General features: G+C 39.0%; 1 protein-coding gene across 5 annotated transcripts in view; it reads right to left on the minus strand.

The window, feature by feature from the left end:
• The window catches only part of NFIA (nuclear factor I A), a 465,041-nt gene extending 437,561 nt beyond the window's left edge, over window positions 1-27,480 (minus strand). Inside the window, exon 1 of one of the 5 annotated variants that reach the window (XM_043520338.1) lies at window positions 27,088-27,480. In XM_043520338.1, coding sequence (XP_043376273.1) covers window positions 27,088-27,183 — 96 coding nt within the window. In that variant the 5' untranslated portion in view covers window positions 27,184-27,480. The remainder of the gene's footprint in view (window positions 1-27,087) is intronic. The other 4 variants (XM_043520341.1, XM_043520340.1, XM_043520345.1 and 1 more) reach the window with 4 other exon arrangements.
• Window positions 27,481-27,782: the final 302 nt, after the last annotated feature.

Genomic DNA, 27,782 nt, shown 5'->3' on the forward strand with positions numbered 1-27,782 from the left:
GTATGTTCACACTAAGAGCATTAAGTCATCTGAGTGCGTCCTCACTACCGTGGCTAGCATTGACTTACAGAGCGGTGCATAGTGGGTAGCAGTCTCCGCAGTCTCCGCTGCCCATTGGAATTCTGGGTTAAGCTCCCAATGCCTCATGGGGCAAAAACATTGTTGCAGGTGGTTTTGGGTACATGTTGTCAAGCCCCCTCACCTCCCTCTGTGAAAGCAATGGCAGACAATAGTTTCGCACCTTTTTTCCTGGGTTACCCATGCAGATGCCATACCATGGCAAGCATGGAGCCCGCTCAGCTCACCGCCACTGTACGTCTCCTGGGTGCTGCTGGCAGATGCGGTTCTGCATTGCTACATAGCAGGAGCTCCTTGCCTTCACGGCAGATAGTGCAGTAGGATTGATAGCTGTTGTATGTCTCCTGGGTGCTCCTGGCAGACCTCGGTGAGGTCAATCAGGGGCGCCTGGACAGACATGGCTGTCCTCCTCTTAGAGCACCGAATGGGAGCCAGAGACCCCAGGTCATTCTCATCTTTAAGTTTCGTCTCATGGAGTTTCAGTCCTGCCTGGAATATCATGCGAGCTGGAGGCTTCTGCCTCAGGCTGCTCTCCCAGCCGGCAGCACTGTGTGGTCGCACCTACTCCAGCCTACCCCTTGCTCCCATGGCTCCTGAAGCCTGGACAGTAGTAAGGAGCACTTCAGCTATAGGCTGAGCAAGTGCAGAATGGTGGTAGAATGGGGTAGAACATTCTCATTGTTATTGCTGCTTGCTGTATGCTCCATAATATCTGTGAGAGTAAGGGGGAGAAGTTTTTGGCGGGGTGGGAGGTTGAGGCAAATCGCCTGGCATCTGATTTTGAGCAGCCAGACACTAGGGCGATTAGAAGACCACAGCAAGGCATGCTGCACATCAGAGAGGCTTTGAAAACCAGTTTCCTGACTGGCCAGGCTTCGGTGTGACCGTTGTGTGTGTTTCGCCTTGATGCAAACCCGTCCCCTTTGTTGATTTTAATTCTCTGTAAGCTAACCACCCTCTCCCCTGCAAAATAAAGTAACTATTGTTTTGAAACCATGCATTCTTTCTTTACTAATTACAAAAAAAAGAGATAACAGACAAGGTAGCCCAGGTGGGGTGGGGGAGGAGTGAAGGATAAGGCCACATTGCTTATTGTAGCCACACTAAAAATCAAACTATTCGAATGACAGCCTTCTGTTGCGTGGGCCATCCTCTGGAGTGGAGTGGCTGGGTGCCTGGAGCCTCCCCTGCTGTGTTCTTGGGCGTCTGGGTGAGGAGGCTATGGAACATGGTGAGGAGGGTAGGTGGTTATACAGTGGATGCAGCGGGGGTCTGTGCTCTTGTTGGCTTTCCTGCAGCTCCAACAGATGCTTCATCATGTCTGTTTGCTCCCCCAACAGACGCTTCACCATGTCCGTTTGCTCCCCCAACAGATGCTTCACCATGTCCGTTTGCTCCCCCATTAGCCTTACCATCACGTCCTACCTCCGCTCTTCGCGCTCACTTAATTCTTTCCTGGCCTCTGCCACTGAATGCCTCCATGCATTAAGCTGTGCCCTGTCAGTGCAGAAGGACAAACAAGTCATTGCAAGTGTGTTTTTTTCATCTTCTAATCTGTAATAACCTCAGGTATGGAGATGATAAGGGGGAGCGTAGAAACATTCTACGCTCTATGATTCTGGGGGGACTTCATGGTCACCTGTGCTGCGGAGTTTGCCATGCTGACCAAACAGGAAATGAAATTCAAAAGTTACTGGGGCTTTTCCTGTGTACCTGGCTAGTGCATCGGAGTTCAAAGTGTTGTCCAGAGCGGTCACAATGGAGCACTCTAGGATAGCTTCTGGAGGCCAATATCATCGATTTGCGTCTGCACTACCCCAAATTCAATGCAGCAAGGTCGATTTTAGCGCTACTCCCCTCATCAGGGAGGAGTACAGAAGTCGATTTTAAGAGCCCTTTAGGTTGATGGAACGGGGGTGGTTGTGTGGATGCCGTCATTTTTAAATCGATCTAACGTGGCTAACCTCGACCTAACATTGTAGTGTAGACCAGGCGTGAGAGTAGTTTGAAGAAGATTGTACTAAAATTAGTTTAGTTACCGTACCCACATTGTCCCATACGGATAGTTTGGCAAAGTGCTGTAAGCTGCTTTCTACTATTTGCTCATCCCCAGAGGAGACAGTATCACAGGAGGAAGCTACAATTTGGAACTATCTTGTTTTGTGCCGCTGCTTTGTAGTGTATCTGCCAAATGTTGCAGGTACAGAAAAACAATGGTAGGGTGACCAGATAGCAACTGTGAAAAAACGGGATGGGTGTGGGGGGTAATAGGCGCCTACATAAGAAAAAGTCCCAAAAAACGGGACTGTCCCTTTAAAAATGGGAATCTGGTTACCCTAAACAATGGTGAAAGCACTCATACAATGCTTTCATATCACAAATCTGCCTCACAGAATCCAGCAAAGCCCACTAGGAACTGTGGTCTCTTCTCATTGAGAAATCTAACAGGGAAATGACTGAATTTCTCAGGAGCCGTAGCATTTTGGGGGCAGGCTTTTGAAGTGATTTTTTGCTATAACCTCACTCTATTTCAAACATATCAGACTCCTGTTTGTGGGGGACGGGGAGAGATGAGCTAGATGATTCTTTGTGATACCTCAGTGTTGTCAACTCCCTGTTCCAAAAAACATGAGCCAGACCCCCTAAAAAACATGAGGCTGGCCTAATAATCATGAGTTTTTAAAAATAAAATTTGGATTCTGTTTCTCTGCCATCTGGTTTTTGAGCCCTTAGGGTACACTCAGGCCACATTTTTCAGGCTTTTCTCTGCAACCATAAGGTTATAAACTTACTTTAAAAAATACAAAATCTGAAATTCTCACAGTCACATCTCCAGCGTCGGGAGCTTTAAGTAAAGCATCAAGTATCATGGGACTCACTATAAAATTGCGAGAGTTGGCAATTCTGCCTTTCCAATCTGATTCATTTTATGTAAATAAAAGTGTGTGTGTATGTGTGTGAGATGCTTGTTCCTTTCATCTTTAGTGATCAACTTACATTTTCAAGGATTTTTGCAAGATATATGGCTAGAAATTTACCTTTAAAAACCCTGAAAATTGAGATTTCCCTTTCCATTTTTAATTTCCTACAATCAGACGTCCCAGTCGTGGCAGACTCCACCTGGCTCAGAAGCAGACTATGAAATTACCTCCCAGTGATGTTCCATGTCCAGATTGAGGGCACTGGAAGTCTGTAGGAACAAATGTGTATCCCAGCTGCTTTTATTACCCTGCCCTGGGGATACATAGAGAGCTTCATTCCATAGCACCACCACTTTGCTGGTCTCTGACATCCCAGATATTTACAGTGACATTATACATGGAGGTTCCTAAATATGTACTTAACAATAAGTCAATGGATGTGTTTATTTACATGGACATTTGGGAGCTATTTTAAAAAAGGCATACTATGAATTTTCTCCACGTTCTCCCTGATGTAAATAAGAGAGAGAAAAAAAATCACCACAAAGGGATTTTTGTTACAGCAAAGTGTTAAAATCTACAGTAAGCCAGGTTACATTCAAAGTAAAGCAACTTATTTCTTCATGGAGCATGGTTTCCTTTTAATTTGAGAGCACAGACTTATATCTCCATGATGCTGACCACAGCAAGGGCTGGCTCACAGTACAGCTCCAAAACAAGATTTTAGACATATAAATACACCTGCCCCCAAGTCCCCCCAACAGATAATTCACTGAGCTCCCAGGAGTCAAAGAAATGACAGCACTAATAAAAAAGGAGCTGCTGTTATTAATAGGGAAGCTATATGAAGTGCACATTTAATGAAGCTTATTTAAACATGCTTTGGTTTAATTAGATTTAGTTTGGCCACCTAAAAAAAAAAATCATAACTTGTGCTGGGCTTTTGCTTTTGTTCCCTGCTGTGAGCCCACCTGTTTCTGTCAGCCTCAGTGTCCTGAGAGTCGTAAAAATTTTGGGTTAGCTTGGCTGGCTGCAGCAGGTCATGCTAAGAAAACCTCCTCAACGAATCATCTGGGGGTGGGGTGGGGAGGGAGGCAGGCAGTTTTGTTTGAAGGCATGACTGGCTTCCAAGTCCAAGATCCACCATGCTAAGAAATCAGACAGTGAAACAAACACCACAGATACATAGCATTTCTGCCATTGCCAGTGACAGTTTTATGGTGCATGTGCTGTAGTAGGGTTAATAATTTAAGCCGCATTTTTTTCCAGACATTGTGGGAATTCCTCAACGTGAATCTTTGAAAGCAAAACACAAAAATAAAATAAAAAATAAAGTAGCGCACGCACACGATCTACCAGGAGAAATTGTCTTATTGGTTCTGTTTGTTTTTGAGATGCCTCTCCTTGGAAATGTACAGGAAAGTTACCCCCCTTGGAACAGTTTATGTCTCAGAAAAGTATCTGGGCAAGAGAACGTTCATTGTCAGACAAAGACCTGAATACCAAGTAAGCAGCATTCTCAGCGATCCAGTCTGCCTTGGGTGGTGAGATTTGGGCAGTTACGAGATTTCTGAGTCATACACTGGGAATGGATAATAAGAATATTTTTATATAAACAAACCCAGGATCTGCTGAAGTTGTTGTTCACTGGCAAAGGAAAATAAAGACAATTCAGAATCAGAGGTGAGTCAAAGAAAAAATATGTCCAAGAAGACAAGGTGGCCCAGACAATTAATCAGATGCCAAAACATGTGACAGACCCAGAGGCAACTCCAAAACAACCAACCCTACTGCCTGTGGAGTCTGCCAAGAAGCCAGATGCTACTGCTTAAAAATATCTTCTACTGCTTGGCATCTGCATTATCTGATTGCCATCAAAACAGGAGGAAAAAGAAAGAGAGGTATGGCATGGGGGTAGGGCAGGTAATAATGTTTTCAATATTTTTAATTCAAAACTACTTGTAACTGTACTTTTACAATCCCTCATTATATCATAGGAAAACCAAACCAAACGGTAGACATACAGGACAGGAAGGGAAAGTATATGGAGTCTAAAACAAAGAATACAGTTATTTAACAGGAAAATCTAACACTTCTAAGTTTCATTGTGTGGCAGGTTCTTTTTAGCATGAAAGAGGCCAGCTACTAAAACTAGCTGAATATCACAATGAAAGCATTCGCTCAGATTTGAAAATGAATTTTCTCTTTTGATACGCCCCTGCTTCTTTTATGACAGCTTTCCACCAGAACTCTAATTACCGAATTTGAGTTCCACGAATGCACAGCAAGGGGGGTCGGGGAGGGGAAATTTTCCTTCCAAGCCCCTTGCCAGAGCCCTGGCATGCAGGCAATTACATGAGTCAAACAACGATCTGACCACAACCTTCAAGAACAGGGCTGTGCTGGGGAAAGATTTAAATTTAAAATCATGCACCCAGCCAACTAATATGACAGTAGCCTATTGGTTCCAGGAGTGATTCCTTGGGCAAGGGTTATGTGGCCCAAAAAAGGTTAAAATTCCCTTAATCCTCCTCTCACTATTTCTCCCTGAGTCATGCAAAAGCCTAGAGGCTTCTTCAAGCTCTCCTCTCAGTTATGGCCCCAATCCTGCAAAATCTTAGGCACACATTTAGCCTTACGCAGTATCAGAAGCCCCATTGGCTTTAATTGGACTACTCACCTGTGTACTTTAATGTTACCTACTGTAAATTTTTGCTGGATCAGGACCTATATGAGGTATGTTCATTCAATGATGGAACAGAAAAAATTCAATGTGACATGACTATTCCCAACTAACCAGCACAGGTTTGGTTTTGCCCACTCGTGTTGAAGTGTTCACGTTCAATTCACCGAGTAAAAAACGGCCCCAACCCCCAATCTACACACACACACACACTCACACACACAATTCCAGCAATTTCAAACAAACAAATTCAAGAAAATGCTCAGAGGCAGAAAAAGGGGCTAAATGCAAAGAGTAAATTAGCTTCTGCAAACTATTTTGACACTTCTAAACTACAGAATGTTTTACTACATTCCTCCCTGTGTATTGGGGAGGGAGGGATAACTGTGTTGTGTAGAAGTACTATTACTGTTATTCATACACGCATAAACTTTCGTGAGCTACAGCTCACGAAAAAAAAAATTTTTTTCCACCAAATGCATCCGATGAAGTGAGCTGTAGCTCACAAAAGCTTATGCTCTATTAAATTTGTTAATCTCTAAGGTGCCACAAGTACTCCTTTTCTTTTTGCGAATACAGACTAACACGGCTGCTACTCTGAAACCTGTTATTCATACAGCATTTATTATTTCACGTACATTGTGGTTGCTCTGCAGTGACTCTAAACATCTTTAGCAATATTAATTTACTGAATACACCTCTGGACAGTTTGTTGTTGTTTTATTTATTTTTTAACACTGGAAACCTAAGTTTATTCCTTGATAAGAAGTAAAACAAAGAAACAGTTAGATAACCAGTGCTATTTTTGTTATAGGCAGGAATGTAATATAAGTATTATTGTATTTTATTATTATTAATATTGTAGCTCTTATATAGAGTTCTCCTGCTGGTAATAGCTCACCTTATCTGATCACTCTTGTTAACACTAATTGTTTCATGTTCTCTATGTGTATAAAATCTCCCCACTGTATTTTCCACTGCATGCATCCGATGAAGTGAGCTATAGCTCACGAAAGCTTATGCTCAAATAAATTTGTTAGTCTCTAAGGTGCCACAAGTATTCCTTTTCTTTTTGCTATATAAGAATGTGTCTTTTTAAATGTTGGATTTGGAAAAGATTTTTTTTTCAGTGGGTTTTGATTAGAGCAGGGGACTGGGAGTCAGGTCTCTTGCATTCTGTTCATGGCTCTGCCACTAAATTGACTCTATGACCTTAAAAACAACAAGGAGTCCTTGTGGTACCATAATGACAGGTTTCAGAGTAGCAGCCGGGTTAGTCTGTATTCGCAAAAAGAAAAGGAGTACTTGTGGCACCTTAGAGACTAACAAATTTATTAGAGCATAAGCTTTCGTGAGCCACAAGTACTCCTTTTCTTCTTGTGGTACCATAGAGACTAACACATTTATTTGGTCATAAGCTTTCATGGGATATAACCCACTGCTGAAGGTGCCACAAGGATTCCTCGTGGTTTTTACTGATACAGACTGCCTCTCTGAACCTGTATGACCTTGGTTTCTGCATCTGTAGAATCCATACAATACTTACCTCACAGCCATGCAACAAGCAGAACTGGGTGTGGAAAGCAGAGCTTCTTTGAGTATCAGAAGCTGAACCAGATTCAGAGCAGCTCAGTATTTTTATTTGACTTGTTATCAAGAAAAACCTGAGTGACAAAATTCAAACCCAGTTTCCTGGGGATGGGGCTCAGTAATCATGACCCAATTTACCCCCTGTCTAAACTTCATTAAATCTCTGTGTTGACAAACTTACTCTTATATGGTTTTAAAATTAACTATTACAGATAAGGAAAAACTATTATTATTAAACTAAACGTGATTTCTGCTGAGAAAAGTAATGCCTTATTTTTAGCATGAGCCAGAGACATATCCTCCTTCTTAGTTGTCAGGTCGTACAACGTTGGGTTATTAGTTAGTAGGGTTTTAAATGCCAAATACACCTGACTCTGACTTACTAGCTAAACAAACCTCAGCACAAGAATCCTAGTCCTATTTGTGATAACTTCAGTGCGTTCAAGAGAACATGGTATCAAAAGTGGAGTAGGGCTGGGGAAAATTAGGACCTGATTCAAAGTCCATTTAAGTCAAGAGAAACTCCCATTGACTTTGACAGGCTTTGGATCAGGCCCTACATGAAAAGTCTGGCTTGTTTGCACACCTCTCAGCGTGTGGTGAGACCTAATTCAGTAATGTTTGTAAAGTGCACTGCAAAAGGGCAAAGTTTTATGAAGGCAGGTCAGTGGGAGGCATGGGAAGTCTGGGCTCACAGCCCCATGCTCATTCCCCCCGAGCTATTTGGTGTATGCTGAACTGCCGCCACCTCCTTTACACTGAATTTTCACACTACTCACTGAAAATCTGCATTACATGCAGAAAGTTTTAGACCGGGAGGTGTATCATGTTTGTAGCATAATTTAATTAAAAAAAATCACAAGGACTGCCTGGCATTTCCTCAAACTAACACACTTGTTTAAATGTAATTGAAAATAATTTACGGTGACTAACATTTTACCTGACTCTGGTACTGAGACTGTAAGAACTTTGCATATGTATGTACACTGACAGATAGCAAAGGACTTTTCTGTCCCCCTTCACGGCACACACAAATATATGTTAAAGACAAATATTTAAAAAGAAGAGCTAAATTAAGAGGGTTAACTTTCACTTCGTCTAATTTGGCAGGCATTAGATACACCCACCAGAAATCATTTTATTTTGTGTAATTTAATAGCAGACTTATTATAGCATCACAGTTTGTGACATACTGAAACAAATCAGTGTGGCTTTTTTTTTTTTTTAAGTTCAGGACTGATGTACAGCAGTATTTCACAAGTTAAAGGGAACAAAGACAGAGAAAGATTCCTACATTCCTTTTGCTGTTCTCTTATTTTCATCCTCTGCTACAAAGTTTTGTCGCCTGCTTACAGATATGATACAGACTTCGATCCATATGCAAATATCACCTTTCCTTCCTTGTCCCCTACACCTGTTACAATTGATCTGGTCTTACACTGTCAGATCCTCAGTTGGGAAAAATCAGCCTAATTCACTGGCTTTACACTTGCCAAGGATCTGTCCCAGGATATCAATGAGAAATCATAAAAACTGGACTTTACACATCCCTTTGAGGGTTACACGCCAGAATATGGCCTCAGCAAAGAATCTGAGAATTTACAAAGGTTTATCAACTTTTTCCTTCCTGCCTCCTCCAGTAAATGGGGTGGGGATCAAGAGGAAGAATGCGAGAGACAGAGGAAGACTAGATACTACATGAAATAAAATAGATTTAGAATGGCCACAGATGACCTTCACAATACAGGTTTTGCAATTTTGGGTGGATTAGAAGAAAGTGATGACGGCTTTGAAACGAGCCTTTGGATAAAGCTTGGAAAACTCTAATCATTGCAAATCCACTTCTTATGAGAAAAATTCTTTACAGTGCGCCATAGCTTTAAAGCATAAATGTCTTGATTTCTTTCCTCCTCCCAAAAAGCTTATTTTCCTTTCACTAATTCTACTCTTCTTACAAAAACCCAGTAGTTGTTTTCTTCCTCCCGCCACCTTTTAATTTAAAGAAGCCTATTGTTTTTCAAAATTGTGATGCCGTTAGAGTGCCTTTTGCATCTGCTTTAGGATTCATAGAGTTAATAGGAGGGAGAAGGGAAAAAAAAACCCCTCACTTGCATTAAGCCTGAAGCCTGTCACCTTTTCTTGGCAATTACACTGCTAATGGCTGGGTCCCAAGCAAAGTGGCAAAGAATATCTCTTCTCACGTTCCCAACTCACAGTGCATTCCCAAATACCAGATGGTGTTTTTGGAATCCATTTCACTATGTTTGATATGACAATACTTTTGAATAATGTTAAATTATATATAACTATTTCAAATAGCTGATATCAGAACAATGCAAGAAATGGAATATTAAACACAAGGAGGAACAGTAGAAACTGAAGACAAATGGTTCTTCTCTCCTCCTATTGTGTTCCACATCTCTCGGATTTTCATGTAATTTGAACAAAAGAGGAAATAAAAGTGGTTCTACAGGCTGTAACTCTTGCAATGGTATTATGTAAAGCTGGTGTTGTTTCCCATTCTAGAATCTGGTGCACAACTCAGGAAACTTGCCAGCTATACAGGAGGCTTGTGAAAGATCATAAATAGTGCAGAGAGAGAGCAGAAAAAAAAAGTCGTAAACAAGCAAGTTCCATGTATTTTCTTTTCCAGGCTATTTTTTTTTTTTAGACTTTGGAAAAAGTGGGGGCAAGAAATTCAGTTGGTGAACATCAGTGTGACTCCAGGGACTTCAAAGGAGCTATGCCAGTTAACACCAATTGAGTTAAAATGACTGGGATTTATGTGCTAAATCATCTGTACATCTCATTATGACTGACTGTGATCTTTCTTGCACCAGTAAATATCTGGAATAACTCAGCTGTAGTCACTGGAATCACAATGGTGGAAAATATCCATCAGAATCAGGCCTGTTGACTTGAGCCCTGACACAGAAGTCATATTTTTTGTCCCACGGCTGAAGTAGATAACACACTCCAGATATTTACAGGAAAAACAAACAGAAGGCAAACACTGAGGGAGACCAAGATTTTCCTTGCAACTGGTCACAATAAAGATGTTTGTTGAAGAAACGATACAGGGAAACAAAATGAACCATGAGAAAAAAGTATATAGAATTCCACGTGTAATGCTGCCATTTTCTTTTCAAAACCCCACAAGGGAACACTGGTTATACTCTAAATGGCTTCTAAACTTCATTTTTAAGTTTTTTATTTTTTGTTACCTGAAAGCAGAATGAAACCAAGTCCTAAGTAGCAGCTTCATTTTGTTAAATCTCAGTTTCAGCTCACAGCACATTATGAAAATCAGTTTTACAAAGCTCTCAAGATAAACGGTTGACAACAAACACGCTTTCTCAACCCTAACTATAACATGAATTGTGAAGTTGTAAGAATATGACTTTACCAGTGATCTGCTTGGTTCAGTTGATTTATTTGTTGCATATGCTACTAACCTATGAGGCAGATAATCAAAATGAGGGTTTCAGTCATATCGTTATGCCTGAGTGACTTAGTACATTAGTACTTACATTATATTTTATCCAGCAAATAAAGATCTTCCCCCCTTGAATACTTCTACTGATCGCATAGAGCAAAGATTATCATCCCCTAAAAGGATCATAGAGATCCAGAGACTACTACATAATTAACAATAACTTGTAGTAATGCAATTTAAGCGTTCCTTTAATGGGCATAGATGGCAGAATGCATAGCCCATCTTCCTTTGTCATCCTAGAAAAGGGGCCCCATGCAGAGCTGCTGGTTGCTGAGTGATGCTTTGTAGGCTGTACCAGACAGTTGCACAGTACCAGCTGCATTGGCAGGTAGCCGAAGTGCAAAGAGATAGCTGCCAAACTATGCTATACAAAGGAAGCGATGCCAGAGAGAAAGGGACCTTTGCATAAAATGACCTTTGACCTTTAAGCCAGCATGGATCCCATATTCATCACTTCCAGACAATTGCATCTTTCATTCCACCACAAACTATAATTAGAAAGGGCCTATTTGTGATAGCAATTGTTAGTTTATAGTTCCCAGAGGCTGGATTATTTAATCTTTTGTTTCAATGGTGGCAATATTTTTCCTAACCCTTTATAGTGGGACCCAAGTGATTATCTAGCAAAAAATATTTGTTTCATTGTATACCTAGAGACTGATTACACAGATAAAATATGGGGGGAGGGAGGAAGAAAAATCAGGGTCACATCAAAATGATTTAAGTAATGTCATTTTAATGTGAATTCTCAATTTGCAGCAGGAAAGAGGCCAGTAAACAATGCATATCAAATGTATCAATTTTAATCAAACTTTTATACCTTTTTCAATTTTAATAGCAAAGATTTTGTCTCAATAGCTCTGACTGAGAAACTAGGGGTGTCAGATGCATCATTTTCAGACAACTGCAGCTTTAACTACAGGTGTGTGGTTTTTGTTTTTTTTTTGGAATGAATAACTTTTACTACATGTGCAAATAAGAGGGCCATTGTTCAAAAACAAACCAAGATAACAGGAAAATATAAACTACTATTCAAGACAATACACTAATGAGAAAACAATTAATGGCAAAAAGAATAGGTGCTATTTAGACACTAAGAAAATAAAAGCAGCAGAAAGGTATTTAGGCCTGGATCCTGCAAGCACTTTTGTGCTTAACTTTGCATGTGTGGGCAGCCTCACTGAAGTCAGTGGAAGTACTCACTTGAGTAACAGTAAGCACTGCATGAGTGTTTGCAGGACTGGGGCCTGAATAAATAGGTTTTCGGTCACAAAAGCTGCGTTTCTTTACAGTACAGTACAAACAGCTGCACTTTGATATTTCTTTAAGCAATATTGAAAGTTACTGGAACAATCAAGTGGATACAGGATGTCACATCTGAGAATGAAATCCTCAACAGCAGCTTTCCACAGTTTTCAGAACAGGGTCAGTGGGGCGGAGATAAAATGCTAGAAACAACTCAGATTGGTCATTGGAAAAGGAAAGATGTTTAAGAGATTTAGGCTTCTACAAAGCTTCCCTGAAAACCCTTTTTTCATTTGATCTGTATCCCCTTATCTTTTGGGAATATTCCTGTTATAAACATACAGCTAAAGGTAGCATAAAATCCCTCCTTTACCTGTAAAAGGTTAAGAAGCTCAGATAACTTGGTTGGCACCTGACCAAAAGGACCAATAAGGGGAGAAGATACTTTCAAATCTGTGGAGGAAGGTTTTTGGTTTGGGTTTTGTGTGTTCTCTCCGGAGACAAAGAGAGAGACCAAGCAAGTAATCCAGCTCCTACTGAATGATACATCTAAACTTAAAAAATAGTAAGTAATAGCAAGGAAATGTGTTAGAGTATCTTTTGTTTTAGCTTGTGAATTTTTTTGGTGATAAGAGGGAGGTTTATTTCTGTTTTTTGTATCTTTGAAGTTTTGCCTAGAGGGGAATCCTCTATGTTTTAAATCTTATTATCCTGTAAAATTACCTTTCATCCTGATTTTACAGAGGTGTTTCTTTTACTTTTTTTTCTTTATAATAAAGTTTTGTTTTTTAAGAATCTGATTGGTTTTTAGTGTTCTAAAAACCCAAGGGTTTGGTCTGTGCTTGTTTACCTATCTGCTTGGCAGATTATTCTCAAGCCTCCCCAGGAAAGGGGGTGATGAGGCCTGGGGGAATATTTTGGGGAAACAGGAACTCCAAGTGGTCCTTTTCCTGAATCTTTGTCTAACTCAGTACTCATCCAAGGACAGGGAACGATTTGTGCCTTGGGGAAGTTTTTAACCTAAGCTGGTAGAAATAAGCTTAGGGGGTCTTTCATGCAGGTCCTCACATATGTACCCTAGAGTGTCGGAGTGGGGAGGGAACCCTAACAGTTCCTTTGAAAGGGGGAAAAAAAAACCTATACCTGAAGGCTAGCTTTATTGTGCTGCACCTGACTTCTGGCTCACATGCAAGACTGTCTGTTCTTTATTTTCACTCTGTATGAAGCTAATGGAATTTGCAGTTGATTAACCTCAAATCTGGAATAATGATGCAGTCTGGGACTGCAGCTGACAATGCTGTGGCTACTTGTACTTCTTAACTGAGTAAGACAGCAACAAGTATAATGGCACAAAGGTAAAGATACAGGCTAGATGAGTAAATGTCAGAGGTGCATATAGGGAGCTAACATAACGAAAAGTGCCTGTAAAAAAAAAGACGCTTCCCAAACAGAGCAAGCTCCAATACTGAGAAAAATCAGTCACAAAATAGTATTACAAAATGAGTGTATGGTTATACTCATTTTATTTTATTTTGCAAGAGACACTCAAACTACAATATTTTCCATTTTACATACACCGCATTCCATACTTTGGTAGGAAAAAGTGCTCAATTATCATCTAAAAACAGGCATTGTAGATGCTATGGGGAGGTATAGTGCATCAAAACTCCTTTTCCTAACTACATTGTGCACAAAAGAGGAGGGGTCCTTATTAGGTCAACCCCCAAAATCAAAAGTTCAAAGGTCACTTGTCACCAACTGGGGAAACGGATAGAATTATATTGTGAAAAATGTTTGTGCTCACTTCTTATGTCAGGCATGAAATATGGCAGCTGAATTGCAGCAGTTTTTAAAAATAAGAAATAAATTGTTCAGACCATTTTTTTCTTAATGGGTTTGTTTCTATTTTTGTTCTTGCAAATTGTTCGAAGCATCAATGAATGGGATTACACAAATGTGCACCAAACCGCAGAGCTCATTTAGTTTAGCAAGTGTTTCTCACGTCTTCATTGACTCAACAATGTTACTTTCAAATCATGTCAACATTCCTCCTCTTCTGTCTCATGACTAATACAGTGATACAAGCCATTTCACTTCAGACATTTGCAGATCTTTACAAATCTTTTCCCCTGGTTTTACCACCTGGTTTCTAATTAAAACCAAGCTGAGAAAGCACCTTGCACAGATGCAAATCCTGCATATGCAGGCCGACAGACTCTGATGGAAAAGGTAGAGTGCAACTTCCCTTCTAAAGTATCAACAGTAAGAGAGCCTTACGGAATAAAATAATAGTTGAGGAGAAAACAACTGGGACAAACTGAACTTGGTCATGAATTCCAACATTGCTCATGGGATAAATAAACCTTCATTCAATGCAATGAAAATATAAAATTGCACAGTGACTGCCATGCAAAGCCATTCATTTCAGCCAATATACGAATCACTGAATTGATTAATAATTACAGACTTTGCTAATACTATTCTAATATCAATCTTATATAGATATACACACAAGTAAATATGTATAGTATATACCTAATATCTTTTTAAAGTACACATTTGTTTCTTCATGTGCGTAAGTCAAAGATTAATCCAATAATTATTCTTTTTAAATGAAAACCAAGCGATCCCATCAATTACAAAACTGTCTTGTTTTATTTAGAATAATGACACACACATTCTGAGCAGAAAGAAAAATGCACAAAGCATTTTTTGTCTGGAGGCATGTGGTAAGCATGCCTATCATTTTAGGCTTTTTAAATCAAGTTTTACTACAGTATCATCATGTAACTTTTGAGAATGATAATTCAGTGAACAACTCATATTGTTTTAACTTGTGCTAAGAATGAAAGAAGCATATGCTATATGAGTAACCTGTAGCATTTGGCTTATAGGCCAAATAAAATAAAGTCTGCAATAAATACACAGTAAAAACTGAGACAATCATGAGACAAACTGAGACTACATGACTATTTAGGTCTTTTCCATGTTTAACTTCTGTAATTGTATGAAAAGATTAAGTATGTTCTCTCTCATACACAAAATGTGTCAGTTATAGCACCCTTTATAAACATTAATTAAGCCTTAAAACACCCCCCATGAAGGTAAGTTTTATTATCCCCATTGTTCAGATGGGGAAGCTGAGGCATGGAGAGGTTAAAGTGGTGAATCTGAGGAATTCCATTGAAGTCAATAGAATTACACTGTGTCGCCATTTGTGAGAACACACACACACATAATAAAAGCTAACTCTTATATAGTACTTTTCATCGGTATAGCTCAAAGCACTTCACAGTCTAACATTTTAATCCTCACACCATCCCTGTCAGGTAGGGAAGTGCTATTATCTCTATTTTACAAATGGGAAACTCAGTCATGGAACGGCTATGTGACTTGCCCACGGTCGTATAGGAAATCTGTGGTGGAGCAGGGAATTGAACCCCCATGTCCTAGGCTAGTGTCCCAACCACCTACAACTTGCAGATGCAAACTTCATCATTCTAAAATGTGCTCATGCTCATTAGACAGTCTTATACCTGCTCATACACATATGTTATAATTTACATTCACCAAACTCACTGGGACTAAGGGGCTTTTCACGGGCAGGCCAACACACACTTGGACAGGTGTTTCAATCCAAGGCACACGAGCAGATGTTTACCTCAAATTTAAACTTCCTGTCACCATCCTCAAGACTCTATAGCTCTGCCCCTCCCCACATACCCTTTCTGGTCAAACTTCATTGCCTCCACTCTGCCCATATTCTTACCTTCATCCACCTGCTTACCACTGCCACCTCCATGCCTCCTTCCACACAACCTGTTTTTGCACAGTATGACCTCCCTGACCCTATCGCCAAATCCCTTATCCTGTCCACCTTTAAGGTTCTCATACAGTCCCACTTCTGCTGTGCCACCTACAGTAAAATGAGCTGATTCCTGAATATCTGGAAAATGGCTGGTACATCATGGGAACTACCATAAAACAAATAACTTTTGCACACTCTTTCTTATGTAGGCCAAACTGTAAATCTAATGGGAGACATTTTCCTTTCACTTGCTCCAGCTGAAATCAGGCTTTTCCAATTTTCACCAAAAGCAATAGGGCTCTGCCCACCAAAGCATATATCACTGCCTGAAAATGCTGGAATGGATCGGATGTGGTGTTCAAAAATTCTCTCATTATGAACAGACTGACAAACAGAGAAAAGCCACAGAGTTATCTGAGTGGCCTCTCTTTTCTCAGTCAATAAAAGAGCTCCCTGGCTTCAATTTGTGGATTGGCCCCAGTATAGAGAGTTCACACCAGTGAGCTCCTCATCTTCAATTTCAAGCCCTTTCAAACCCTCACGTGTGAGTGTGAAACAAGAAGAAGTTAACTCCTGCTGTAAACCAATGTCATTCATCTGTGTGGTGCTCCAGAGGGTGGAGGACCAAGGAGGTTGGCAGTCTGATTGTTAGAGGCCTGGATTTTTAGTAGAAAATAAGTTGACTTAGAAGTAATGTGGAGTAAGAGATGAAAGGTTGCCCTTATCCTCACCCCACATCACCAGAGTGCAGCAAGTGTGATCTCCTGACCATCAGTCACCACAATGACAGAAAAGGGAGCCTCTAGCTCGAATCCTCTCTCTCCACCTGCCAGGGAATGTCATTGAATCACTGGGCTTTCATTGGCTCTTTTCTTTGTCTTCTTCAGCTTTGTTCTTCTATAGCAGAAATCAATGGCGGGGATAAGCACCTCTCACAGGCTGACAGTTCTGAGTTTCATCATGGGGCAACCCCACTAATTTAAGACTACACCGCTTTTGTTTCCTTGCTAGTCACCTGGAGAATGGACATCCCCGTATTTCCACGTGGAATAGCACTATAGAATTGAATATGGATGAGAACAATAGGAATCTACAGAAATGTAGTAGGATTCTATAGCAATTACTATAAAATCCTATGGGATTTACTAAAGACTGAGGTCTTTTCTATAGGTTTTTAAAACCACCCCAGAGAATCCAAGAGCAGAAATAGAACTTTCTATTAAATTATATAAGATAGTCAAAAATACTCATAGAAAAGTTATTCTGTATTAAATTATTTGGGAACTGTTCATACAGATTTGGACATGAGGGAATTTCTTGTGTGTGCTTGAAGTCTACAGCAATCATTGTCTTGATCACATATGGCAGAATGTGAATAGTCATACTCTGCCTTTATAAATGATTAATTTACCTTACCATGGTTGCTGAAGGGATAGTTTCAAATCACAATAGGGAATTGCCTCCACAGTGCCACTGGGCGTGTGCAGTACTGGTGAGCCAACAGCAGCAGAGGTGAATGTGGATTGTATCAGAATCCCGCAGTAGGGAGATGTAGGATAATCTGCCTTACATATACATCTCATCCTGTTCTCTACTCGTTAGAGACTGGCATTGTGGAGATCGGAATTTTTTAAGAATATTGATAGAAAAAGAAGAGAGAGGAAGCAAAAAGTCCTCTTGTGATGCTCATGTGTACCTTGATTTATAAGAGCTGCAAATACCTATTAGCAACAGCAAAAGTTAAAAGTTGTTTTAGATTTAGCTGTATCTGTATATTGCTTTTGAAAGCTTGCTGCTGTCAACTGTGGTAGCTCAGACACCTTGGTAATCCATCCATCTTTAAACCTCTGTCTTAAGTACCCCTTCCTTCATTTTTTCCCCTTTCAAACCTATGTTTTCAGACAGAAAGATAAATGAAAACTTTTGGTAAAATTTACTATAGGCAAACTGTGTGTGCATCACACATGCATGTGCTCTCTGTTCCTAAGAGTAAGCATTTAAACAAATTGTCAGAGCAAGGTTCCAGAAATCAGATGGCCTGGTTTCTCTTCTTACCTCTTCAATTGGTCTGTGTGTGACCCTGGCCAAGTCAGTTTAACTAACTCCTCTTCGGTAAAATAGGTACAGTGCTGGTGAGCTTCCTCACATGGGTGATATGAGACTTAATGAATATTTATAAATGCGCTGAGATCCTCAGAGGCTAAGCACTATGGAAGTGCATAAGGCCAGTTTCTACTCTCATTTAAACTAGTGTAACTCTGAAGTCAACGGAGTTGCTCCAGATGTACATCACTGAAAATTACATCAGAATTTGGCCCCTTGCACTGTGATAGTGATTTCTCTCTATCAGACTGGAATCTAAAATTCTGTAAGTCCACAGCTATCAAAATGTGAGTGTGTGCGCGCATGCACATGTAGCAATAATTTATTCAAAAAAGTCCTTGGTGAAAGTGTCTGGAAGTAAACTACCTCAGACAAGGTTTAGGAATTGGGGTAATTAAAAGTGCTGAGTGATGCCAAGATGAACGAGCAAAGAGTTTTTCAGCTTTCTAGCCAGCAATGATGGGAAGACAATAAAAAAATCATTTTGTCTTCAATAGCAGCTTTCATTTGAGTATCTCAAAGTGCTTTACACATTTTAAATTAAGCTTTCACAGCATCCCTGGGAGGTAATTGTTGGATGTAGCAGGATCACCACTGAAATGCAGCTACCTCAAGGATGGAACAGTTGCTTAACACGGCACAGCAACTCTATACAATAGTTTGGGTCAGGAAGTGAAGAAGACTACTGTATTCAGTTAACACTCCAGGTAGGCAGGATATAATTAACCCAGCTAGAACCTGGTTAGGACACCAGGATTCTGAGTGATGGCTCTTAAAATTCTTGACTGGCTGGCTTTCAGTCACCTGGGAAAGAGTCTGTTCTGAGCAAGGACTTTTTAGTGGAGTTCACCCCTCCCCAACATCATTTGTCATATGGCGATCAATCTGGGCTCACTAAGAAGCTTCGCTTCTGGGAATAGAGCAGCACAGTATACCTAATGAGGCATTCCATAGCAGTCGGAGAAGAAATGTTTCCTTCTCCAAATCTATGTTAACTTCCCTGCACTGTGGTCTCAGACCCTCCGTGGCCCTGCAGCCTTGGAGTTCTTTATTTAAAGCAAATATTTCAAAAGTATATTTAAGCAAAATATGAACAGAAAAAACTTCTCTTTTAAACTCAGTGCTTTTTACTAATATGGAACCAATATTAGTATTTAAGAACGAGAAAATAATTGTGAAAATGTGTCGATGTCCTCAATAGCCAGTTGCATTCTTGAAACAAATCTGTATCTTACCAAAACATTTTCCTTGCTGCATATGCATGCAAACTTGTTATTGCAGGGTTGCCCCTACAGGCTGGGCAATGCTCATTGTTGTAGGGGTTTGAGCATGAGTACTTAGCTCTAGGCACTGGACTTTTGTTTGAAGAGAATTCCTTGGAGAATTAGGGTGTGGTTTTTTGTTTTGTTTAGATTTTAAAGAAACATATAAGGTATGGATGTTACAGAGTTATATAGGTAGTTTAGGCCAAATTTAGGGTTATACTAACCTTGAAAGTATAACATCTTTGCTTCACATTTGCTTTACACATACATTTTAGGCCACATTCTGCATTTAGTTACAACTGTGTTAATAAGGCAGATTTCCTCTGAATTCAATTGGAAATGTACCTGAGTGCAAAATTTGGCTCATTTTCTCCATCTCTTTCTGGGCAAAATAATTTCTACTTTACATACCACAGATATAAATTGTAGAAGCACTTTGCTAGGGGCTGAATTTTACCATAAATCTTTTTGAACCAAACTCCCATTGATTTAATTAAGAAGTGTGCACTGATCAATGGCAAACTATGCCCTGATGTATTTTGAGTAGTCCTGTTTTAGCCATAGTCAATGAGGCTACATACAGCCTTCAATTTTTACCCAGCTCCGACTGACAGCCTTAATCCATGTGTGCAATTCCACCTGATTTTTGAAATAAATATGGGCTGATTGTGTGGATCGAGGGCAGCATGTTTTCCTTTGAAAGCAAAGACTTTGTAATTATTGGTAGTAAAAGTCTGCAAAACATGTGGCATCTGTACTATACCACACTCTTAACAAATCTCTAGCTGTATTGTTAAGTTTGTGTTTGGCATCCCTCTGGAAAATATATGTTTATATGTAGCAAATGGTTTGAATTCCACTCAATTAGCCAATATATCTGTTTTCTCTCTTCTATAAATTCGTATATCACTCAACTACTTTTCAGTAATCTAGCAAATGGAAATCAGATTTGTGACTTTTATTATGGTAAATTTTTGTTCACAGTTTTGGGGCATCTGTACAGTGCCTAGCACTGTGCGGTCCCAATCTGGTTGGCTTCATTTATTATGTAGGACTGATTCTTCACCAATGAGGTCAAGAGGAGTTTTGCCATTGATTTCAATGGAAGCAGGATCAGGGCCTCAGTGTTTGTGCATGCATTTGCCTATATGAAGAGCTTAAATTTTCAAATGAGCTTTGTAATTGCTAGTAGGTGCAAATTCCACCAAGACTCCCAGTAAAGCTAAAGGAAGTTGTACTTTCGTAAAGATTTTGGCCAAAGATATTAGTGAACTAAATCATGTTTTCCCCAGTCTGAGGCACTGATTTACACTTAGAATATTTTATCTGCTTTAAAGGACCTTGTGCAGTTATGAACATTTAGCACTATTCATCTTTAAAGTGAGTTGCAAAACTTTTATCCTCACAACATCTTAAAAAATAAATAAGTGCCATCAGGAAAATAAATAAATACAGATCTGGACACTGATGGAGAAAGGTGAAGTGAGTTGCTGACAGCCACAGTGGAAATCATTCAGTATTAGAATTAAAACTCATAGATCCCTGACTCTCAGTTCTGTGCTTACACCAATAAACTTTCCATTCTCCTCTTTATGCAAATTAAATGATAGTTCATAGTATTTTTTGTTTCATTAGAGAGAGATTCAGAATCTTTCATATTCTATTGATACGGATCCATCTTTACCAACTAAGCCTTTTAAAAATATACCTTCCTTCCACTTCTGTTTTCGCCTGTTCTCAGTATCAGTCAGGGTGTCCTGCTGGAGCAATCAACCCCACACGTCTCGGAAGCAGCCAAAAAGCACCATGTACATCGGTGGTTCCCAACCACTCCTGGCCACTCTTCTAGTTTATCAGTCTAAAGTTCTAATCCTGCAGAGATTTATACACATGCTTAATTTTAAACACGAGTAGTCCCACTGCCTTTGTAAGTAAGTTCCTGTAGGATCAGAGTCGCAGACCTACCATTACCAGACGGTGCCCATTTCCTCCCACTCAGCTGTGTGCTGTAATCTTCACTGGCATTTGGGATCCCAGTTTAGTACAGTATTTAGTGTACAAGGGAGGTGGACAGTGGTAGCACAGAGAGGCGCAAGGTCCATCACAGATTAAGTTTAGAGCTACTATTAGGTATCCTGCACAAGAGAGAGATCCTACCCCCCCCCGCTACATTATTATTTGCTATTTTCATGTATTACAGTAAACTTGGTAATAGAGGGCCATGATCATCTCTAGAGTAATTCTACTGAAGCCAATGGAGCGGATGGATTTGCCTATAAAGTTAAGAAGAAATGCTTCCTCTCCATATCCCTGTCTGTTATCAATGCCTCTGTGAAGTGTTCTCACCTGGCAAGCTATGAACTAAACCATCACATTTGAGATTCCTGGTGCAGTTGGTAGTACTAGGAATCAGAGTTAAGTCTTCCAGATAAATTGGCTTTTCTCACTATCCCTCCCTTAGGATGTTGCCTGGCTATACCGTTACGTTACAGTGAACCTGAATGTTTCTGAGGGGGAAAGGGTTGAATAAGGGTTAATGTGATGCATTCTCCTCTTACCAAAATAACGTCATTCTTTCCTCCCGGAAAGTATTTCATTATTTGCTGCTCGGTTGTTTACATGCTAAAGTTCATTTAATACATCTATATTACATACATCGACATTATGAAATTGAATGAACTCTCAGATCTAAGGATGAAGATACTGGTACAGACTTGATGATGTTTTAAGACTACTGGATGTCAATGTTGCACAGATCTATTGACTTAGTGTCACTAACAGCCTCTTTGCCCCATTTTGCTGCTTTTTAACAAAAAATAAAATTCAAACAAACAGAAGTAATGACACATTGTAGAAATTGTCCTGTTGAGTTTGTCATCCAGTGTAAGTTACTGAGTGCTGATAGTAAAGGAAGTTCAACCAGACAGTTTAATCCTCCAATTTCCTGTCTTCTAATCAGGCACTAACTCCTTTGGCTTTAAATTAGAAACATTCCTGACAATATTCAGGACAGGTGATGGAAAAAGAGAACAGAAAATAAAGGAGGACAAATTCTTATATATTAAAGAAACAGCAGTAGAATAACAAAAAACCAAGAGACTTTCGAGTAGCTGAAGTATATCTAATGATGCACTGTATACATGTAAGCAAATTACTATTGCATAAGTTACATGTTGGTAATCGTCTGAAAACACTAACGGGGCAAGCATTTTTAAAAAAATAGTATTTTAAATGTATTTCCGCAGGTGCTGAAGAGTTTACAACTACAAAGAAATTACTTTACAAAACTGTGTAAGGAAAATCTTTAATACAATATTATTTTGTTTCCATTTTGTTATTTTCATAATGGCATGCCAAGAATAAGTTTTAATATATGTAAATCTCTTGCTATTTAGTACATTCTCTGCAGGAGGCTAAAATTAGGAAAGCCAAGCACAGCTCAACAGCATGTTAGGGTAGTTAGAATCCATTTAACATATATAACAAGCAGTTATAGGCTTTTATGCGGTCAGACATTTTTTCATCTTTAAAGAATGATTGGGTTTCCAGATAATAAATGTTTTATTTCATCTCATTAAATATGTTACTGTTTACATTCCCCACTGTGGTAATACTTTACACTGAGGATTTTACACATTCTTAATTTACTAATTGCTACTAATTTTGACTATTTTTATACTTTAGCTGCTGCAGAGATTACCTGAACAATTTTAATCACTTGCACAGAAAATTGTGCGTAAAGGCATGAAAGAAAAATATTTTCAAGAGCTGCAGAGCAAAGAACTGATGTTTTAAAAACATTAAAGTTAGTAAAATGACCACTTTGAGATGATTCCAGCATGTTCATTACATGAATTGGGTTTTTTAAAATTATATTTGTAATATGGTAGCACCTAAAGAAATAAAAGGAGATACTTAAATATGTATCCTTAGTTGTACATAAAAAACCCTGTAGTTAATTTTGGAATATTACTGGAGTTGAAGGATCCATTTTAACTATTTCACAATGACAACAGTTTGCATGTTAACTCTTACATGTGCTCCACTGATATGGCTTTTTATTTATTAATAAGGCATCTTTCTAGAGAAGTTTGGAAGAGGACAATGGTTTGTATTTTAAAACAATTTTGACTACAAAATTATAGATAATGGGTCAAACTTTGCTCTCAACCACACAGGTGACTAAATCTGGAGCCACTCCATTCATGTCAATGCAGTGACTCTAGATTTACACGGATGTAAACCGAGAGTAAGTTTGGCTCAGTATCTTTACACAGTATAGTTACATATTGTAAATGAGAATTTTCCCCATATATAGAGTTAGGTATATGTTCATTTAAAAATCACAGACAAAGGAACTATACAAGTGGCTCCCTCATTAAATGAACCAACATGATACCATACAAACTTGCTAGGATGTGTGAGTTTTTGAAAACAAAATGTTTATAAAACAAGTACAGCAATATATATTTGTTACAAACACAAGACTGCAAAAATAGTGGAACTTTTGCCTGGTTAATATTTTGTAGTGTCTTTCAGACAGTATCAAATTTAAATAAAAAGTTCCATTATCATTTTTGCAATATGTTCATTTACACAATTTTTTCTAACTTCTGATATTTTGCATGTTGTTAAGAGATTTGAAAAGGGGAGGGGGTGAAATCAAAAGAAATTTTGTAAACTTTTGTGAACGTTTTCAACCAGAGATATCACAACACAGTAAAGCTAAACTAATATCTATTTCTGGATTTGCATGATTAAAGCATAAGAGAAGTGGATCGGATTTCAAAAGATTTGCTGTGACAAATGTAATTATTCTTAAAATATACCCATGCTATAAACCTTCCTTAAAGTACTTTGAAGCATTTATAACTCAGGTTAAAACAAAAACTTTACATTTTTTGTTTTACTAGGACAAAAGATACATTTAATTAGTCAGTCCATGTGCTGGCTACAGAGAACATACTAGCTGCAGTATAGAAAAGTGCATTTATTAGAGATGCATTAATATAGCCTTATTTATGACAGAAGATAATGTCAGCATCAGAACTCCATATGATAAAGCCTCCATTTCTTTTTAAAAATGCAGGCTGCTTTACCCAAAGATAAAATCTATTCATTTTTACTAATCATCCAATCAACCAATCGCCATTATCTCCAGCTATCTAGCTATAAACATAATGAAGACTGGAGTGAAAGAGCATGAGGTTGAGAGACAGATTACTACACCCAGCTTTTTATAAAGCATTTTCTTTCATTATAACAGGTCTTTTCATCATAAGGACACAGAACCTTTAAAGTTGGTCATAATACTTCAATACAGTGGATGACTGTGGCTTAAAATCTCATTCAGAACCTGCTCCAGAAAGAAAACAAACTCACTCATTTGACACACAAATTGTTTTCAATTCATTAAAAAGCAAAATTGCATATCCCAGTGCTGGCAGCTGAGTCCGTATGGATGGAAGGGGTATTCACTCATCTCTTTGTATGCTGGCAGTACCCAAACCGAAGTTTAGCACTATGCAGCAGAGATTGTTGTGCAGCCGGAAGATGCATGAGGTAATTTTAAAAGCTTTATTTGCCTTTAGAACATTAAAATCTGCTTTGTATCTTACTTTTGATTAAACAATTGTAGCAACTCTGAGGAGGTTTTGGAGTAAAAATAACTAATACATCTGTACTTTTGATTATACTAGACATTATAGACTCAGATGGTATACCAAAACTGTTATTCTTCCATCAATAATTGAAATCTCATCTTAAAATTATTTGTAACTAACACATCTATTGTACAAGTTCTTGAATTATTCATATCAGTTAAAATAAAGTTTCTTTCATGTAGCCCAACTTCTTTTTAAAAGACTGTTTTATGGGGTTCTTTGGGGTTTTTTTCTTGTTTGTTCATTTAGAAAATAAATGGTGTGACCTGTTCACATTTAAGAAGAATTTTCTGCAGTGTTTAATCTAAACAACAGCATGTGTGGTTGTAAAACTGTTTATCTTTAGTCAAGTGCATTACTAAATGTTTCGAGCATTTTTACATATTATATTCACAGCAGTAAAACATCTGTGAAATAATTGTGAATGAAAAGCAACTTTCCAGGAATACTTTCCAAAGGGCGATAATACTTGTCTAACTGAATTTGAAGATACTTATGAAAAAATAAACACTGACACCCCTGTCATAAAAGCAGGTGATAAACAATAAAACAGGAGCACTAATAAAATAGACAAGTGAATTAGAATAAGCTTAAATTACAGTGTGACATCAAGTGTCTAGTTAAAATATGCCATTTACAACTTTGCTTCGAAAATGATAGCTGAGAATCAGTAGGGTTATTTACTGGAGTTTTACAAGCTTAAAAAAAAAGTCAAATGAATAGTCAACAGTTACTGAGCATGCAAACATTCCATTCTTTCCTCCCCTTTCCCTCCCATTTTCTCTGGCAGAAAGTCTAATTGGAAAATCAGTAGTATAAGTAAAGTGGTTATTCTTCCACTATTATAATTAACCAAAAGCTTCATGTAACGTTTCACTGGCAAGCACTGGTAAATCTCTAATGGATGGTTAAGAAATTAAACGTTAAAACAAAACACTAAAAACACAAAAACAAAACAACCTCCACAAAAGCCTGAACACCTTTAAACACAAGCCACATGATACACACAATGGCCACCACCAAGGAGCAGAATAAAAACCTACGGTATCTCACTTTTAAAAGTCTTTCAAGTCCTCAGAGGTCTTAAACTTTCCAAATGATATCAAAAGTGGTACAGGGAGGTGAGGGGGAGGGAAAACCCCCTACTTGTTTCAGCGTATCATACAATGAAACTGATCATGCCTTGTTTTGTAATTCCACTCGCCAGTCCTTTTTTAACTGATATCTATGTGAAATGAGCTGAGGTTCACGGTCCAGTTAGGAACGGATAATACATTCATTGTCCTGGCAGCAAACTTTTTCTCTCACTGGAAGAATTCACGCTTGCCTCAAGAATAATAATTACAGAAAACTAAAAATGCACTGCTAACGAATTAATCCCTAACGGACAACACGCTAACGAGGGCAGTAATGATTTGAGGGCTCTCTTCATCACAACAGGACTTGCATCTTCTGCTACAATGGGCTATTGTGCATCCTCCTAACTCACTATACCTCTTATAGATTCAAGATGTCAAAGGTTGTCTGGCCCGACTGACCATGACATGCTAGTTAACTCGTTCTGTGGAGCTCACAGGAACTTTATTAAAACTTTAATTGTGCCCAAACGCAGCTCGAGCCAGATTATGTGGGATCTATAACACATGGCTCGGGATCATAACAGAATGGTAACCTGTTCTAACGTAAACAAATGGAGGGAAAAGTTAGATTGGGGTCTCAGATGAAAGGCAACGCTTTGCAAAACACACTTCTCTCACACGTGATGATTTTACACTATGTCATAAATGTACCATCCCAGAGTTTTACTGTAATCAGGTTGTTCTGTAATGTATTGAACTTCCCCCCTCCCTCTACACAAAATATTGCATGGCAAAAATACACATACACATACATGCCATATTTGAAAAGTAGCAGATAAAAGTAAAACAAAACTGAGAGCCTGAGGGAGCAGCCTGAGACAAGTTACTCTGCACCAGGCTTTTTCAAACTAGTTCTCCGTGTACGTTTTAAAAGAGAATTGAATAAGCTTCCCTGTGGAAACTATAGTTCACATTAACGGTCTCTTGTTACAGAGAGGAAAGCATACAAGTGGGACAAGAGTGAGGCTGCTCCATGGAAGAGTGTGAAAAAAATCAAATGTTAATTTGATAAATGTGAGGTCTGGGACATTTTGTCAAAGAGGGAGGGAAAGCAGAAAAGGGAGGAAAAAAAAAAGCAGCCCTGCTGCCAACTCACCATCCACCAAGTTCTGGCCGAGATGTCGTAGCAGAGCTGCCATTTGATGGAGCCGTCGGAGGTTTTCCCTGCCATTATGCTGTCAGCAAGCTTCATCTGATGCTAACTCACGGGAGATAAGACACCTAATTGAGAAAACATTTGCACTGGCATGTTGGGCAACATGTAGCCCGGTCCATACCATATGGAATCATGGGTAAAAAAAAAAATCTCCTTGACAATGAACCAATCTCTCACAGACCCAGTGGCAAGGTGAAGTAGAGATGAAAAGTCATCTGCTCCTAGCACTGTCCTCTCCCCTCTCTCCCCCCTCTTTTTTTAAAAAATAAGAACCCACTGCTCAACATCAAAGAGAGGCGGTCAGAATTAGGGTTTCATCACTCATAATTTTGGTCTACAAGGTTTTCCCTCCCCCCTTCTTCTTTTTAAGAAGAATAAAGAGATTTAATAGGACAAAGGCAGGTAGTGGACTGCGGAGGGAGATCGCCACAGGCTATTAGCCTAAAATTTCTGCTTGACAGATGGAACTGCTTAGAGACTATCATGCAATGTTTGGGCTTTTTTTAAAAAAAAAAAAGAGTTTCAGTCTCATTCAGTATCTGTTTATCGCAGCTACTTTTCCCATGAACATGACCGGGAGGGGTAAGTGAGGGAACAACCTACTGAATGTTTTCAATTTCTTTTTTCTTGCTGAT

This window comes from Dermochelys coriacea, chromosome 8, assembly GCF_009764565.3.
Source record: "Dermochelys coriacea isolate rDerCor1 chromosome 8, rDerCor1.pri.v4, whole genome shotgun sequence".
NCBI lineage: Eukaryota > Metazoa > Chordata > Testudines > Dermochelyidae > Dermochelys > Dermochelys coriacea.